Below are 17,509 nucleotides of genomic sequence, written 5' to 3' on the forward strand. Positions count from 1 at the left end.
CGGCTTATACCGTCCATCGGATACTGGATTCCCGCCGGGTGCAGCGGTCCTGGCAGTATCTGGTGGACTGGGAAGGCTACGGTCCTGAGGAGCGCTCCTGGGTTCCTGCCAAAGACATACTGGACCCTGACCTCATTCATCAGTTCAGGGCCCTCCACCCCGAGAGAGCTGGTAGGAACGTCAGGAGCCGTTCCTAGGGGGGGGATTCTGTCAGGATTTGGCCAGGGTTGTTCCGGGTTTTTTCACTAGATGCCCCCATTGTGCTTTTTGATCTTATGTTTTTTTCCCTTGATCCCCATTATTATTTGCACCTGTGCCTCGTTTCCCCTGATTATATTTAAACCCTTTGTTTCCCTCAGTTCTGTGCTCTGTGTTTGTATGTTAGCACCCAGCCCTAGTGTTCTGTGTGCTCTTGTCGATTCCGGGTGACGCTCTTGTGGAATTCTGTTTTTTGTTTTTGTTCATTTTTTGTGAGTATCTCTTGGGGCTTTTTTGTGCTTTACCTTCCACCTTTTGGATTTGCCATGTTTGTATTAGAAGGACTTTTTACTTTATTAAATACACCGTCTTAAGTACTGCTGTGTCTGCCTCATCTTCTGGGTTCTGCTGACTATTCGTGGCTCAGTTGGTTAAGTGACTGTTTCTCACTCCGGAGACCCAGGTTCGTAACCGGGTCCTGACACATGCTGGTCATTTATGAACATTTGAACATTTGGCCATGTTCTGTTATAATCTCCACCCGGCACAGCTAGAAGAGGACTGGCCACCCCTCATTGCCTGGTTCCTCTCTAGGTTTTGGCCTTTCTAGGGAGTTATTCCTAGCCACCATGCGTCTACACCTCCATTGCTTGCTGTTTGGGGTTTTAGGCTGAGTTTCTGTACAGCACTTTGAGGTATCAGCTGATGTAAAAAAGGGCTATATAAATACATCTGATTTGATTTGATGACACAGCGGTCAGAAAGACACAGCGGTCAGAACCAAAAATCGCAAATTTGGACTCATCAGACCAAAGGACAGATTTCCACCGGTCTAATGCTCATTGCTCATGTTTCTTGGCCCAAGCAAGTCTCCTCTTCATATCGGTGTCCTTTAGTGGTGGTTTCTTTGCAGCAATTCGACCATGAAGGCCTGATTCACGCAGTCTCCTCTGAACAGTTGATGTTGAGATGTGTCTGTTACTTGACTTCTGTGAAGCATTTATCCTCTGCAGCAGAGGTAACTCTTGGTCTTACTTTCCTGCGGCGGTCCTCATGAGAGCCAATTGATGTTTTCTGAGATATTTTGACTATTTTTGCAGATCGTACTTTATACTTCACATGATATATTGCTTAATTTTCCTCTGTCTCATAACAACTGACCAACAGCATGCATACAATACACAGATTAATCTGGGTCTGTGAAAATGGCCCATAATGTATGCTGGAATGCAATAATTATGCTTTCTACTTCACAAATGAGTCATATATTCTATGTATGTATTTATTTCTCTATTTATACATTTGATCCTTTCTGGTTCATGTATCTACATTTTGATTTGCATCTGTATCTGAGATTCAAGCAGGGTGTATAGCATGTTTGAACAGTTTTTCGTACCTCAGATGTTTGATATTCCTGTTTCTTTAAAGGGATACTTTAAGGGGATACTTCATGATTTTGGCAATGAGGCCCTATATCTACTTCCCCAGAATGGTAGAGTTAGAAACATTTCTTAATGGCCCAATGCAGCCATTTTTATCTCTGTTTGATGGGGTAGAGTTTTGGCCTGCCTGGTGACATCACCAAATTAGTTAATAGTTAATAATTAGTTATTAGTTAACCAATACGAGAGTTCCAAACCTCTCTGCCAATAACAGCGAGCCCTCCCCACTCAGACCACTCCCAGATAGTCCTAGAAATAATCTTGATTGAGAAAATGCTCTTCGGTAAGAAGTTATTTTTGACCATTTGAATTTAAATCAATCACAGTAAGGTACATCATTGTTACCCAGAAATATTTTATATTGAGATAAAAATGACTGCATTGAACCTTTTAGTGTCACTCCACAATGATACAATAGTTTGCAATACAAAAAAACAACAACACTCAAATATAGTTTTGAGACAATAAAAACAGTCAATAGTCATGCTACAGTATTTCCCTTGGCATCATCTATAATGCATTACATTATCCATATGTTATCACAAGGTCCATACATCTGTAATGGTATGAATATCACCTTAATGCACACATATTTTCACAATCTCATCTATAGACTTGATTACCAACAACGACGAGACGGCCTACAGGGAGGAGGTGAGGGCCCTCGGAGTGTGGTGTCAGGAAAATAAATCAAATCAAATTTGATTTGTCACATACACATGGTTAGCAGATGTTAATGCGAGTGTAGCGAAATGCTTGTGCTTCCAGTTCCGACAATGCAGTAATAACCAACAAGTAATCTAACTAACAATTCCAAAACTAATATCTTATACACAGTGTAAGGGCATAAAGAATATGTACATAAAGATATGAATGAGTGATGGTGCAGAGCAGCATAGGCAAGATACAGTAGATGGTATCGAGTACAGTATATACATATGAGATTAGTATGTAAACAAAGTGGCATAGTTAAAGTGGCTAGTGATACATGTATTACATAAGGATGCAGTAGATGATAGATTACAGTATATACGTATACATATGAGATGAATAATGTAGGGTATGTAAACATTATATTAGGTAGCATTGTTTAAAGTGGCTAGGGATATATTTTACATCCTTTCCCATCAATTCCCATTATTGAAGTGGCTGGAGTTGAGTCAGTGTGTTGGCAGCAGCCACTCAATGTTAGTGGTTGTGTCACGCCTTGGTCTTAGTATTTTGTGTTTTAGTTTATTAGTTAGTCAGACCAGGGTGTGACATGGGGTTATTATGTATGGTAGTTTCATATTGGGGTTTGTAGTAGTTCGATTGTAGCTGATTAGGGGTGTGTGTGTTTAATAGGTTTGGCTGCCTGAGGCGGTTCTCAATCAGAGTCAGGTGATTCTCGTTGTCTCTGATTGGGAACCGTATTTAGGTAGCCTGGTTTTCGCTTTGTAGTTCATGGGTGATTGTTCCTGTCTCTGTGTTAGTTTCACCAGTCAGGCTGTAATAGGTTTCGCGTTCCGTTTGTTGTTTTTGCATTTATTAAGTTATTTCATGTATAGTTTGTTTGTTTATTTTCACATTAAACATGAGTAACTTACACGCTGCATTTCGGTCCGACTCTCTTTCAACAAAAGAAGAACACGGTTACAGAATCACCCACCACACTCGGACCGAGCAGCGTGTTAACAGGCAACGACAGCTGGAGAATCAAAGGGAGGAGGAATTATTCGGAGAATGGACATGGGAAGACGTGCTGGAAGGAAAAAGACCCCGGGCTCAGCCTGGTGAATATCGCCGCCCTAAGGAGGAATTAGAAGCGGCTGAAGCGGAGAGGCGCTGGTATGAGGAGGCAGCACGGCGACGTGGATGGAAACAGGAGCAGCCCTCAATGGAATACAGTATGGATATAACGACGTGGGAAGAAATAGACAGGTGGGCGGCCGACCCAGAGAGAGTGCCGGTGCCCGCCTGGGATTCGCTGGAGCAGTGCGAAGAGGGCTATAGGAGAATGGAGTCGAAAAGAAATACACGGCGGCGCAGAGTGAAACCCGAAAAGCAGCCCCAAAAATTTCTTGGGGGGGCTATCAGGGAGTATGGCTGCGTCAGGTAGGAGACCTGCGCAATCTCCCTGTGCTTACCGGGGGGCTAGAGAGACCGGGCAGGCACCGTGTTATGCAGTGGTGCGCACGGTGTCCCCAGTGCAGGTGCTTAGCCCAGTGCGGTATATTTCAGCTCCGTGTATTGGTCGAGCCTAATGCTATGAAGCCGGCTCTACGCATCCGGTCTCCAGTGCGTCTCCTTGGGCCGGCTTACATGGCACCAGCCTTGCGCTCGGTGTCTCCGGTTCACCTACATAGCCCAGTGCGGGCTATTTCTCCTCACAGCACTGGCAGGGCAACCGAGAGTATTCAACCAGGTAAGGTTGGGCAGGCTCGGTGCTCAAGAGCTCCAGTGCGCCTGCACGGTCCGGTCTATCCTGAACCACCTCCACACCCCAGCCCTCCAGTAGCAGCTCCCCGCACTAGGCTTCCTGTGCGTGTCCTCGGCCAAATACCACCAGTGCCAGCACCACGCATCAGGCCTTCAGTGCGCCTCGCCTGTTCAGCGCAGCCAGCGCTTTCTCCCTCTCCTGCGCTGTCGGAGTCTCCCGCCTGTTCAGCGGTTCTAGAGCCTTCCTCCTCTACAGCGCTGCCGGAGCCTCCTGCCTGTATAGAGCAGCCAGAGCTGCCAGTCTGCATGGAGCAGCTAGTCTGCATGGAGCAGCCAGAGCTGTCAGTCTGCATGAAGCAGCCAGAGCTGCCAGTCTGCAAGGAGTTGCCAGTCTGCATGGGGTTGCCAGTCTGCATGGAGTTGCCAGTCTGCATGGAGCTGCCAGTCTGCAAGGAGTTGCAAGTCTGCATGGAGTTGCCAGTCTGCATGGAGCTGCCAGTCTGCAAGGAGCTGCCAATCTGCAAGGAGCTGCCAGTCTGCATGATGCAGCCAGAGCTGCTAGTCTGCATGGAGCAGCTAGAGCTGCCAGTCTGCAAGGAGCTGCCAGTCTCCATGAAGCCACCAGAGCTGTCAATCTGCATGGAGCAGCCAGAGCCGCCAGTCAGCATGGAGCAGCCAGAGCCGTCAGTCAGCATGAAGCAGCCAGATCTGCCAGTCAGCCAGACTCTTCCAGATCTGCCAGTCAGCCAGACTCTTCCAGATCTGCCAGTCAGCCAGACTCTTCCAGATCTGCCAGTCAGCCAGACCCTTCCAGATCTGCCAGTCAGCCAGACTCTTCCTGATCCGCCAGACAGCCAGACTCTTCCTGATCCGCCAGACAGCCAGACTCTTCCAGATCTGCCAGTCAGCCAGACTCTTCCAGATCTGCCAGTCAACCAGACTCTTCCAGATCTGCCAGTCAACCAGACTCTTCCAGATCTGCTAGTCAGCCAGGATCCGCCAGTCGGCCAGGATCTGCCAGTCAGCCAGGATCCGCCAGTCGGCCAGGATCCGCCAGTCAGCCAGGATCCGCCAGTCAGCCAGGATCCGCCAGTCAGCCAGGATCCGCCAGTCAGCCAGGATCCGCCAGTCAGCCAGGATCTGCCGGATTCAACTGCCTGGCTGGGCTTCTTCTCAGTACTGGGCTTTTTCTCAGTGCTGGGCTTCTTCTCAGTACTGGGCTTCTTATCAGTCCCGAGCTGCCCCTCAGTCCCGAGCTGCCACTCAGTCCCGAGCTGCCCCTCAGTCCCGAGCTGCCCCTCAGTCCCGAGCTGCCCCTCAGTCCCGAGTTGCCCCTCAGTCCCGAGTTGCCCCTCAGTCCCGAGCTGCCCCTCAGTCCCGAGCTGCCTCAGTCCCGAGCTGCCCCTCAGTCACGAGCTGCTCCTCTGTTATGTAGGGTTCTGGGTGAGGACTATTCGGCCATGGTCGGCGGTGAGGGTGGATTATCCCAGGACGCGAAGGAGAGGAATAATGACATTTATGAAGTGGGGTCCACGTCCGGAGCCGGAACCGCCACCATGGACAGACGCCCACCCAACCCCTCCCTATGGTTTTTGAGGTGCGTTCGGGAGCCCGCACCTTAGGGGGGGGGGGTTCTGTCACGCCTTGGTCTTAGTAATTTGTGTTTTAGTTTATTAGTTAGTCAGACCAGGGTGTGACATGGGGTTATTATGTATGGTAGTTTCATATTGGGGTTTGTAGTAGTTCGATTGTAGCTGATTAGGGGTGTGTGTGTTTAATAGGTTTGGCTGCCTGAGGTGGTTCTCAATCAGAGTCAGGTGATTCTTGTTGTCTCTGATTGGGAACCGTATTTAGGTAGCCTGGTTTTCGCTTTGTAGTTCGTGGGTGATTGTTCCTGTCTCTGTGTTAGTTTCACCAGTCAGGCTGTAATAGGTTTCGCGTTCCGTTTGTTGTTTTTGTATTTATTAAGTTATTTCATGTATAGTTCGTTTGTTTGTTTTCACATTAAACATGAGTAACTTACACGCTGCATTTCGGTCCGACTCTCTTTCAACAAAAGAAGAACGCCGTTACAGGTTGCTGTTTAACAGTCTGATGGCCTTGAGATAGAAGCTGTTTTTCAGTCTCACGGTCCCAGCTTTGATGCACCTGTACTGACCTCGCCTTCTGGATGATAGCAGGGTGAACAGGCAGTGGCTCAGGTGGGTGTTGTCCTTGATGATCTTTATGGCCTTCCTGTAACATCGGGTGGTGTAGGTGTCCTGGAGGGCAGGTAGTTTGCCCCCGGTGATACGTTGTGCAGACCTCACTACCCTCTGGAGAGCCTTACGGTTGTGGGCGGAGCAGTTGCCGTACCAGGCGGTGATACAGCCCGCCAGGATGCTCTCGATTGTGCATCTGTAGAAGTTTGTGAGTGTTTTTGGTGACAAGCCAAATTTCTTCAGCCTCCTGAGGTTGAAGAGGCGCTGCTGCGCCTTCTTCACGATGCTGTCTGTGTGAGTGGACCAATTCAGTTTGTCTGTGATGTGTATGCCGAGGAACTTAAAACTTACTACCCTCTTCACTACTGTTCCATCGATGTGGATAGGGGGGTGTTCCCTCTGCTGTTTCCTGAAGTCCACAATCATCTCCTTAGTTTTGTTGACGTTGAGTGTGAGGTTATTGTCCTGACACCACACTCCGAGGGCCCTCACCTCCTCCCTGTAGGCCATCTCGTCGTTGTTGGTAATCAAGCCTACCACTGTTGTGTCGTACGCAAACTTGATGATTGAGTTGGAGGCGTGCGTTGCCGCGCAGTCGTGGGTGAACAGGGAGTACAGGAGTGTGCTCAGAACGCACCCTTGTGGGGCCCCAGTGTTGAGGATCAGCGGGGTGGAGATGTTGTTGCCTACCCTCACCACCTGGGGGCGGCCCGTCAGGAAGTCCAGTACCCAGTTGCACAGGGCGGGGTCGAGACCCAGGGTCTCGAGCTTGATGACGAGCTTGGAGGGTACAATGGTGTTAAATGCCGAGCTGTAGTCGATGAACAGCATTCTCACATAGGTATTCCTCTTGTCCAGATGGGTTAGGGCAGTGTGCAGTGTGGTTGAGATTGCGTCGTCTGTGGACCTATTTGGGCGGTAAGCAAATTGGAGTGGGTCTAGGGTGTCAGGTAGGGTGGAGGTGATATGGTCCTTGACTAGTCTCTCAAAGCACTTCATGATGACGGAAGTGAGTGCTACTTGGGGGCGGTAGTCGTTTAGCTCAGTTACCTTAGCTTTCTTGGGAACAGGAACAATGGTGGCCCTCTTGAAGCATGTGGGAACAGCAGACTGGTATAGGGATTGATTGAATATGTCCGTAAACACACCAGCCAGCTGGTCTGCGCATGCTCTGAGGGCGCGGCTGGGGATGCCGTCTGGGCCTGCAGCCCTGCGAGGGTTAACATGTTTAAATGTTTTACTCACCTCGGCTGCAGTGAAGGAGAGACCGCATGTTTCCGTTGCAGGCCGTGTCAGTGGCACTGTATTGTCCTCAAAGCGGGCAAAAAAGTTATTTAGTCTGCATGGGAGCAAGACATCCTGGTCCGTGACTGAGCTGGATTTCATCTTGTAGTCCGTGATTGACTGTAGACCCTGCCACATACCTCTTGTGTCTGAGCCGTTGAATTGAGATTCTACTTTGTCTCTATACTGACGCTTAGCTTGTTTGATAGCCTTACGGAGGGAATAGCTGCACTGTTTGTATTCGGTCATGTTACCAGTCACCTTGCTCTGATTAAAAGCAGTGGTTCGCACTTTCAGTTTCACGCCAATGCTGCCATCAATCCACGGTTTCTGGTTAGGGAATGTTTTAATCGTTGCTATGGGAACGACATCTTCAACGCACGTTCTAATGAACTCGCACACCGAATCAGCGTATTCGTCAATGTTGTTGCCTGACGCAATACGAAACATGTCCCAGTCCACGTGATGGAAGCAGTCTTGGAGTGTGGAATCAGCTTGGTTGGACCAGCGTTGGACAGACCTCAGCGTGGGAGCTTCTTGTTTTAGTTTCTGTCTGTAGGCAGGGATCAGCAAAATGGAGTCGTGGTCAGCTTTCCCGAAAGGGGGGCGGGGCAGGGCCTTATATGCGTCGCAGAAGTTAGAATAACAGTGATCCAAGGTTTTGCCAGCCCTGGTGGTGCAATCGATATGCTGATACATTTTAGGGAGTCTTGTTTTCAGATTAGCCTTGTTAAAATCCCCAGCAACAATGAATGCAGCCTCAGGATGTATGGATTCCAGTTTGCAAAGAGTCAAATAAAGTTCGTTCAGAGCCATCGATGTGTCTGCTTGGGGGGGAATATATACGGCTGTGATTATAATCGAAGAGAATTCTCTTGGTAGATAATGCGGTCTACATTTGATTGTGAGGAATTCTAAATCAGGTGAACAGAAGGATTTGAGTTCCTGTATGTTTCTGTGATCACACCACGTCTCGTTAGCCATAAGGCACACGCCCCCGCCCCTCTTCCTACCAGAAAGGTGTTTGTTTCTGTCGGCGCGATGTGTGGAGAAACCCGCTGGCTGCACCACATCCGAGAGCGTCTCTCCAGTGAGCCATGTTTCCATGAAGCAAAGAACGTTACAGTCTCTGATGTCCCTCTGGAATGCTACCCTTGCTCGGATTTCATCAACCTTGTTGTCAAGAGACTGGACATTGGCGAGAAGAATACTAGGAAGTGGGGCACGATGTGCCCTTCTCCGTAGTCTGACCAGAAGACCACCTCGTTTCCCTCTTTTACGAAGTCGTTTTTTTGGGTCGCCGGCTGGGATCCATTCCGTTGTCCTGGTTGAAAGGCAGAACACATGATCCACTTCGCGAAAGTCATATTCTTGGTCGTACTGATGGTGAGTTGACGCTGATCTTATATTCAGTAGTTCTTCTCGACTGTATGTAATGAAACCTAAGATGAGCTGGAGTACTAAAGTAAGAAATAACACGTAAAAAAACAAAAAACTGCATAGTTTCCTAGGAACGCGAAGCGAGGCGGCCATCTCTGTCAGCGCCGGAAGTAACATAATAATAATAACCTCTCACTCAACGTCAACAAAACTAAGGAGATGATTGTGGACTTCAGGAAACAGCAGAGGGAACACCCCCCTATCCACATCGATGGAACAGTAGTGGAGAGGGTAGTAAGTTTTAAGTTCCTCGGCATACACATCACAGACAAACTGAATTGGTCCACTCACACAGACAGCATCGTGAAGAAGGCGCAGCAGCGCCTCTTCAACCTCAAGAGGCTGAAGAAATTTGGCTTGTCACCAAAAGCACTCACAAACTTCTACAGATGCACAAACGAGAGCATCCTGGCGGGCTGTATCACCGCCTGGTACGGCAACTGCTCCGCCCACAACCGTAAGGCTCTCCAGAGGGTAGTGAGGTCTGCACAACGCATCACCAGGGGCAAACTACCTGCCCTCCAGGACACCTACACCACCCGATGTTACAGGAAGGCCATAAAGATCATCAAGGACAACAACTACCTGAGCCACTGCCTGTTCACCCCGCTATCATCCAGAAGGCGAGGTCAGTATAGGTGCATCAAAGCTGGGACCGAGAGACTGAAAAACAGCTTCTATCTCAAGGCCATCAGACTGTTAAACAGCAACCACTAACATTGAGTGGCTGCTGCCAACACACTGACTCAACTCCAGCCACTTTAATAATGGGAATTGATGGGAAATTATGTAAAATATATCACTAGCCACTTTAAACAATGCTACCTAATATAATGTTTACATACCCTACATTATTCATCTCATATGTATACGTATATACTGTACTCTATATCATCTACTGCATCCTTATGTAATACATGTATCACTAGCCACTTTAACTATGCCACTTTGTTTACATACTCATCTCATATGTATATACTGTACTCGATACCATCTACTGTATCTTGCCTATGCTGCTCTGTACCATCACTCATTCATATATCTTTATGTACATATTCTTTATGCCCTTACACTGTGTATAAGACAGTAGTTTTGGAATTGTTAGTTAGATTACTTGTTGGTTATTACTGCATTGTCGGAACTAGAAGCACAAGCATTTCGCTACACTCGCATTAACATCTGCTAACCATGTGTATGTGACAAATAAGATTTGATTTGATTTGATTTGATTTAGACAACATATTTCCTGCTGCTTGAGCGGCGAAACAATGAATCAGAATCTGGAATATTATTTGATTATTTGGTACACAAAGCAAAGTCACACATGTTTTTTTTAAACAACTGAAAACTTGTTACAGATGAACCAAAAACACAATAATGTATAATACAGTATATTAAAATGTCGGTACATTTACAGCACATGCTCCATTATCCATCTTGAAAATCTTCATATTATTTTAAACAGATTATATTTGTTGAAGTAAAATCTGTGCTCATATCATATATTCCAATGACGAAGGTTAAATGGATACTTTGGGGTTTTGGCAATTAGGCACTTTAAAAACTACTTCCAGAGTGAGTTTAAATTGTGGATACCATTTTTATGTATCTGTGTCCAGTATGAATGATGTTAGAGGTAAGTTCGCGAGCCAATGCTAACTAGGGTTAGGGTTAGGGTTAGGCTAGACAAGAAGCTAGGGTCAGGGGTTCTGCTCAATTTAATTTCAATTAAATTGAAGAGGGGCTACATTTCTACAGCCCTAGTGTCAGGGGCTCAGCTTTGTTGTTTTTTCAAATTCGACATTGCCTCTTTGTTGCATGATCAGAACCTAATCAAAATGAGTATAAACTGCCAAACATGACATCACCACAATTGTTTATCAACACGTTCTGAGTGGCGAGACACCTGTGGGAATGGCATCATCATTAAAGGAGAAGTCAGATTATAGGTGCTAACAGGGCCCTCTGGTGCGTGTATTTGTTCTCCTATTTACCAGAATCATTACTTTGACAGAAGACTCATCTGAAAGCCGTGGCAGAAAGTGGTTGCCATGACACAGGTCATAGAGGTCACATACTACCTCTGTTGCTCAATTGTCATTTGGTCATGGTCATGCAGTATAAAGTACACTCATTCTTTCTTGAAGAATTAGATGTGTTATCTTTGCTTACGCTTGATTGCCATCTTGGCAGATTATGATGCACAATCCTGCATTGTTACAATGCTAATTGTTTATTACAACTGGGCCCATAATTGTTGAATATCTGTTGCCAACTGAATCACGTGGACTCATCAGACACAGTGCACAACATAAAGTAGGAGTCTCCACAGAATAAAACAGTGATTTCATTGGCTGTGGAGCAGACAGAATACTAAACAGTTCCAAAATGTTGTTGTGGTCATTTTTGGGGCGTCCCTTTAACGGCATCCGTCTGTTTATATAATGCTCAGAGGAAAGTCTAGGTGCTTGTAGAGCCTGAGGCTGAAGGAGGGGGTGCATGGTTTGCTGACTATGATAAGGTGAGATTAAACTTTTCATATGCATGATCTATATTACACACCATCATTTCATAACCAATTGATCAACAAGTCAACATGACTACAGTGTTTACTTGTCTCTTTGTTTCCCTCAGTTGAAAGGATCCTGACCAGAGCTCAAAATCAACCACCTTTAATTCTTAGTGCTTCCCATGGACAAATACGGATTGAGGTATTGATTGCTGAGAGCTAATGAAATACATACACAATATTTGTAGATATTAAGGTGAGTATAGGTTTGAGGTTTTAGTCATACTACTTTTTTGTATTTTCAAAGGAACAAGAATAAGAAAGATGACATTCCAACACTATTTTCTTTCTTTGTGACCTTTCAATCAAGAACCACATATGACTATTTGATGGTTTCATAATTTTGCTTCATTAACTTATGGTGTTTGAAAATGTTGATGATACTAGCCATTTACAGAAGTTGTGGTTCAAGTTGCATGATTACATTTACATACTATGAATATATAGTATTTAAGTTTGATAAAAACTGTGTTTATTAAATGTGTAACTATTTCATGAAGATATGGGATGGGAAGCATTATCAGCAGGATGTGTTGTATTTTCAGAAGCTCAATAATCTGACTCAGAACAACGTTTTGGACCAGCAGTTCGGTGTTCCGTCTGTTTCAGTAACACTATTCTTGCAAAACTTTAATTGAAAGTAAGACCAGTTAATTTTTGCAAACATAAATCTAGATGACTGATGAAAACATGAAAAATGTTGAAAAACACATTTAAAGATGTGATCAAATTGTTCCTTGTCTCTAGGCCTAAAACACCAGGTGGAATGGACTTCTCAAATACTTCGAACCTCAACAGCACTGTGAAATCACAGACTCTTTTCTGCTACGAGTCTTTGAGTGGATCGTGTGTGAGGTTTGCTCGACCCCTGAGCGTTCAGGTTCCGATGTTCACATCGATGCTGTTGGCCATACTGGTGACTGTTATTGGGAACCTTCTGGTCATCACCTCCATTGCACACTTCAAACAGCTTCAAACCTCCGTAAACCAACTGCTCGTCTCCTTGGCTGTGTGTGACCTCCTTCTGGGAGTGTTTATAATGCCTTGCAGTGCTGTGCGCTCTGTCCAGGGCTGTTGGTACCTAGGAGGGTTTCTGTGTAAGCTCCACACCAGCACTGATATTATGCTGAGCACATCCTCCATCTTCCATCTATCCTTCATCTCCATTGACCGTTACTTTGCTGTATGCAGGCCACTGTCGTACAGACTGATCATCACCAATAACACTGTATTGATCATGATCACCACCAGTTGGCTGGTCCCTGCCATTTTTGCTTATGGAATGATCTTCCCTGAGATCAATCTGAAAGGCAGGGAGGATTTCTATGAAACACATGTCAAGTGCATTGGAGGCTGTCAGGTGTTCTTTAGTCCAGTGGCAGCTTTAGTAGTATCCTCCTTCTGTTTTTATATCCCAGGCATGATCTTGATTTGTATATATTCCAAGATATATTGGGTTGCCAGGGCTCAGGCCAGGTCCATTAAAGATTTATCTCGTCAGTTTAAAGAAGCAGACTCTGGACGTAGAGAGAGACGAGGGGCAAATATTCTGGCAATAGTAGTGGGAGTGTTTCTAATCTGCTGGAGTCCCTTTTCCTTGTGCCTCATCATTGACCCTTTCATACAGTACTCCATTCCCCCGCTGTTGGGGGATACCCTGGTTTGGTTTGGATATTTGAACTCTGCTTTTAACCCTATTGTCTATGCTTTCTTTTACACTTGGTTCAGAAGGGCTTTGAGAATCATCATCAGTGGTCACATCTTTCACAGAGGTTCTTGTAGATTTAGATTGTATTCTGAGTAAAGTTTCAGTTGACATTGTATGATGTGTGTTCAAATAAATATATGAATTATGATGGGATATAACATGTGACAGTTATGCAACTCAAAGATAAAGCTTGAGTGAAAATGTAAAGCTGTTTGCCTGAAATAAATGTGTTTCAATGCTTGTGACACTTGTGCCTGTCACATTGTTGAATAGTGTTCTTTGTCTCCTCCTAGTGCTGGAACAGTAATTCTGTGGCCCACCTGAATTTCTTTGAACTGTTATTTTACCAGGTAGATTGACTGAGAACACATTCTCATTTACAGCAACAACCTGGGGAAAAGTTACAGGGGAGAGGAGGGGGATGAATGAGCCAATTATAAGCTGGGGATGATTAGGTGGCCATGATGGTTTGAGTGCCAGTTTCGGAATTTAGCGAGGACACCGGGGTTAACACCCCTATGGTATCTTTAATGACCTCACAGAGTCAGGACACCAGTTAAACATCCCATCTCTCTTTTGACGAACATATCAAGACTGTTTCAAGGACAGATTTTTTCCATCTACGTAACATTGCAAAAATCAGAAATTTTCTGTCCAAAAATGATGCAGAAAAATGTATCCATGCTTTTGTCACTTCTAGGTTAGACTAATGCAATTCTCTACTTTCCGGCTACCCAGATAAAGCACTAAATAAACTTCAGTTAGTGCTAAATACGGCAATCCTGACTAGAAAAAATGTGATCATATTACTCCAGTGCTATTCTCCCTACAATTTTCCAAAGCAAATGTAAGACTGGATGAATTCATTGCATCCATATACTGCCTGGGAAGTTGTAATCTTTTCCTTAATGCACTGTGGGGCGCCCTAGACACATTGATAGCCTTTTTCTTTCCGTGCTCTGTAATGGTGGGTTTGTATACCAAAATATTTTTGGTGGCAAAAACACATATAAAAAAGATTGAAGACAGACAAAATAATTCCAATGAGGGAGGTAGAGGTGTGGTGTCTCAACGGTCAGAGCGGAAAGCAGCTAAAACTTTAGGCATTGTGGTGGGTGTTTTCATCTTTTGCTGGCTGCCTTTCTTTGTTAATTCCATAGTTGATCCATACACAAACTTTAGCACACCACCTATTCTCTTTGAAGTGTTTATCTGGCTGGGTTACTTTAATTCTACTGCAAATCCAATCATCTATGCACTGTTTTATCCTTGGTTTCGAAAATGTCTTAATCTCATTGTGACATTGAAAATATTCAATAGACATTCTTCTTATATAAATGTATTTGCTACAACATGATCTATTGTAAAGCTACATTAATATATTGCAAAACTGTGTGTGAACAGTATGCACTTACCTTTAAAACCTAAACAATGACGTGGCCACATTGGATAATGTGTTCAAGGAGGCAAATGAAGAAAAGCATTTGACAAAACCTCTTCTGCACATTCTACTGCTGTCAATACTTATAAATATGTTGCCTGTGAGGTTCTTTAGTTTCACAAGTATTGAGTACTGTGTCTCCAGGAGTAGGGTTGATTAGCATCTACCTAAAGATTTTCCTTATAGCACAGAGAAAGGCACATTCAATTCATGGTACAACCAATCAGAACTCTGTAGGCAAATCACAGAGAAAGGCCACCAAAACACTTGGTATCATTATGAGGGTATTTCTATCATTCTAGACACCCTTTTATCTCCAACAGTCTCCAACTGCATTGATCCCTTTATTAGTTACTTTACCCCACCAGTTTTGTCTGTAACATTAATATGGATTGGATATTTGAATTGAACTATGAATCCCATGGTGTACGCATTATTTTACAGCTGGTTCAGGAAGGGGTTTAGAACGATCATTTCTGGAAATATATTTCAAACCTGTTGTTCAATATTACAATTGTTAAAATAAATATGTCCATAACCGGTACAGACAAATAAGTGTGACAAATATTTTCCTTGCTGTTCGTCCTTTTTTAAACCATCAGCCACAGGGTTATAGGATTCAAAAGCAATTTAATAACATTTTATTTGAACATGGGGAAGACTGCAGTAGACCTATCCACAGCAAATCCAGCAATATTCACTAATGAGTTACTGTAGCCTCTCCACTCCCATATCTAGTACATACATACATACATACATACATACATACATACATACATACATACATACATACATACATACATACATACATACAGTTGGGCAAAAAAGTATTTAGTCAGCCACCAATTGTGCAGGTTCTCCCACTTAAAAAGATGAGAGAGGCCTGTAATTTTCATCATAGGTACACTTCAACCATGACAGAAAAAACGAGATAAAAAAAATCCAGAAAATCACATTGTAGGATTTTTTATGAATTTATTTGCAAATTATGGTGGAAAATAAGTATTTGGTCACCTACAAACAAGCAAGATTTCTGGCTCTCACAGACCTGTAACTTCTTCTTTAAGAGGCTCCTCTGTCCTCCACTTGTTACCTGTATTAATGGCACGTGTTTGAACTTGTTATCAGTATAAAAGACACTTGTCCACAACCTCAAACAGTCACACTCCAAACTTCACTATGGCCAAGACCAAAGAGCTGTCAAAGGACACCAGAAACAAAATTGTAGACCTGCACCAGGCTGGGTTGATTGAATCTGCAATAGGTGAGCAGCTTGGTTTGAAGAAATCAACTGTGGGAGCAATTATTAAGAAATGGAAGACATACAATACCACTGATAATCTCCCTCGATCTGGGGCTTCACGCAAGATCTCACCCCGTGGGGTCAAAATGGTCACAAGAACGGTGAGCAAAAATCCCAGAACCACACGGGGGTGTCACGCCCTGGTCAAAATATATTATGTTTATTCTTCATTTATTCGGTCAGGCCAGGGTGTGACATGGGTTATTGTGGTGTGTTTTTGTCTTGGGGTTTTGTGGGGTGTCTAGCGTAGTCTATGGCTGCCTGAGGCGGTTCTCAATCAGAGTCAGGTGATTTTCGTTGTCTCTGATTGGGAACCATATTTAGGCAGCCATATTCTTTGAGTGTTTCGTGGGTGATTGTTCCTGTCTCTGTGTTTATATTCACCAGATAGGCTGTATAGTTTTTTCACGTTTCCGTCTGTTGTTTTTGTACATTTCGGTATTTTCATGTCAAGTCATTTTTTCCATCATTAAACATGAGTAACCACCACGCTGCATTTTGGTCCGCTCCTCCTTCAACAGAAGAAAGTCGTTACAGGGGGGACCTAGTGAATGACCTGCAGAGAGCTGGGACCAAAGTAACAAAGCCTACCATCAGTAACACACTACGCCGCCAGGGACTCAAATCCTGCAGTGCTAGACGTTTTCCCCTGCTTAAGCCAGTACATGTCCAGGCCTGTCTGAAGTTTGCTAGAGAGCATTTGGATGATCCAGAAGAAGATTGGGAGAATGTCATATGGTCAGATGAAACCATAATATAACTTTTTGGTAAAAACTCAACTCGTCGTGTTTGGAGGACAAAGAATGCTGAGTTGCATCTAAAGAACATCATACCTACTGTGAAGCATGGGGGTGGAAACATCATGCTTTGGGGCTGTTTTTCTGCAAAGGGACCAGGACGACTGATCCGTGTAAAGGAAAGAATGAATGGGGTCATGTATCGTGAGATTTTGAGTGAAAACCTCCTTCCATCAGCAAGGGCATTGAAGATGAAACATGGCTGGGTCTTTCAGCATGACAATGATCGCAAACACACCGTCCGGGCAACGAAGGAGTGGCTTCGTAAGAAGCATTTCAAGGTCCTGGAGTGGCCCTGCCAGTCTCCAGATCTCAACCCCATAGAAAATCTTTGGAGGGAGTTGAAAGTCTGTGTTGCTCAGCAACAGCCCCATAACATCACTGCTCTAGAGGAGGTCTGCATGGAGGAATGGGCCAAACTACCAGCAACAGTGTCACGAGTCCGACTGGGGGTGGTTTCCCTTCCCGGTCGGGTGGCGCTCGGCGGTCGTCGTCACCGGCCTATTAGCTGCCACTGATTGTCTTTTCTCCCCCTCCTTGTATGTTTATTGGTAGCACCTGTGTGTATGATTAGTTTGTCTTTATTAGACAGCCGGCCCGCCTGGTTGTTGTGCGGGATCAGAGGAATGTGCTAGTTCCTAGTTGTGCATTTTTGAATCGTCATTTTGACATTCCCTGTGTTTTGGGGCCGTGATCATTGTTAGCACC

At 44.8% G+C, this 17,509-nt stretch overlaps 1 protein-coding gene across 1 annotated transcript; it reads left to right on the forward strand.

The window, feature by feature from the left end:
- Positions 1 to 12,318: 12,318 nt before the first annotated feature.
- On the forward strand, positions 12,319 to 13,356 carry LOC135505574 (trace amine-associated receptor 1-like). The gene has a single exon (XM_064924641.1). It carries the CDS (start codon positions 12,319 to 12,321, stop codon positions 13,354 to 13,356), a length of 1,038 nt encoding a protein of 345 aa, XP_064780713.1.
- Positions 13,357 to 17,509: the final 4,153 nt, after the last annotated feature.

This window comes from Oncorhynchus masou, chromosome 19 (assembly GCF_036934945.1).
Source record: "Oncorhynchus masou masou isolate Uvic2021 chromosome 19, UVic_Omas_1.1, whole genome shotgun sequence".
NCBI classification, from domain to species: domain Eukaryota; kingdom Metazoa; phylum Chordata; class Actinopteri; order Salmoniformes; family Salmonidae; genus Oncorhynchus; species Oncorhynchus masou.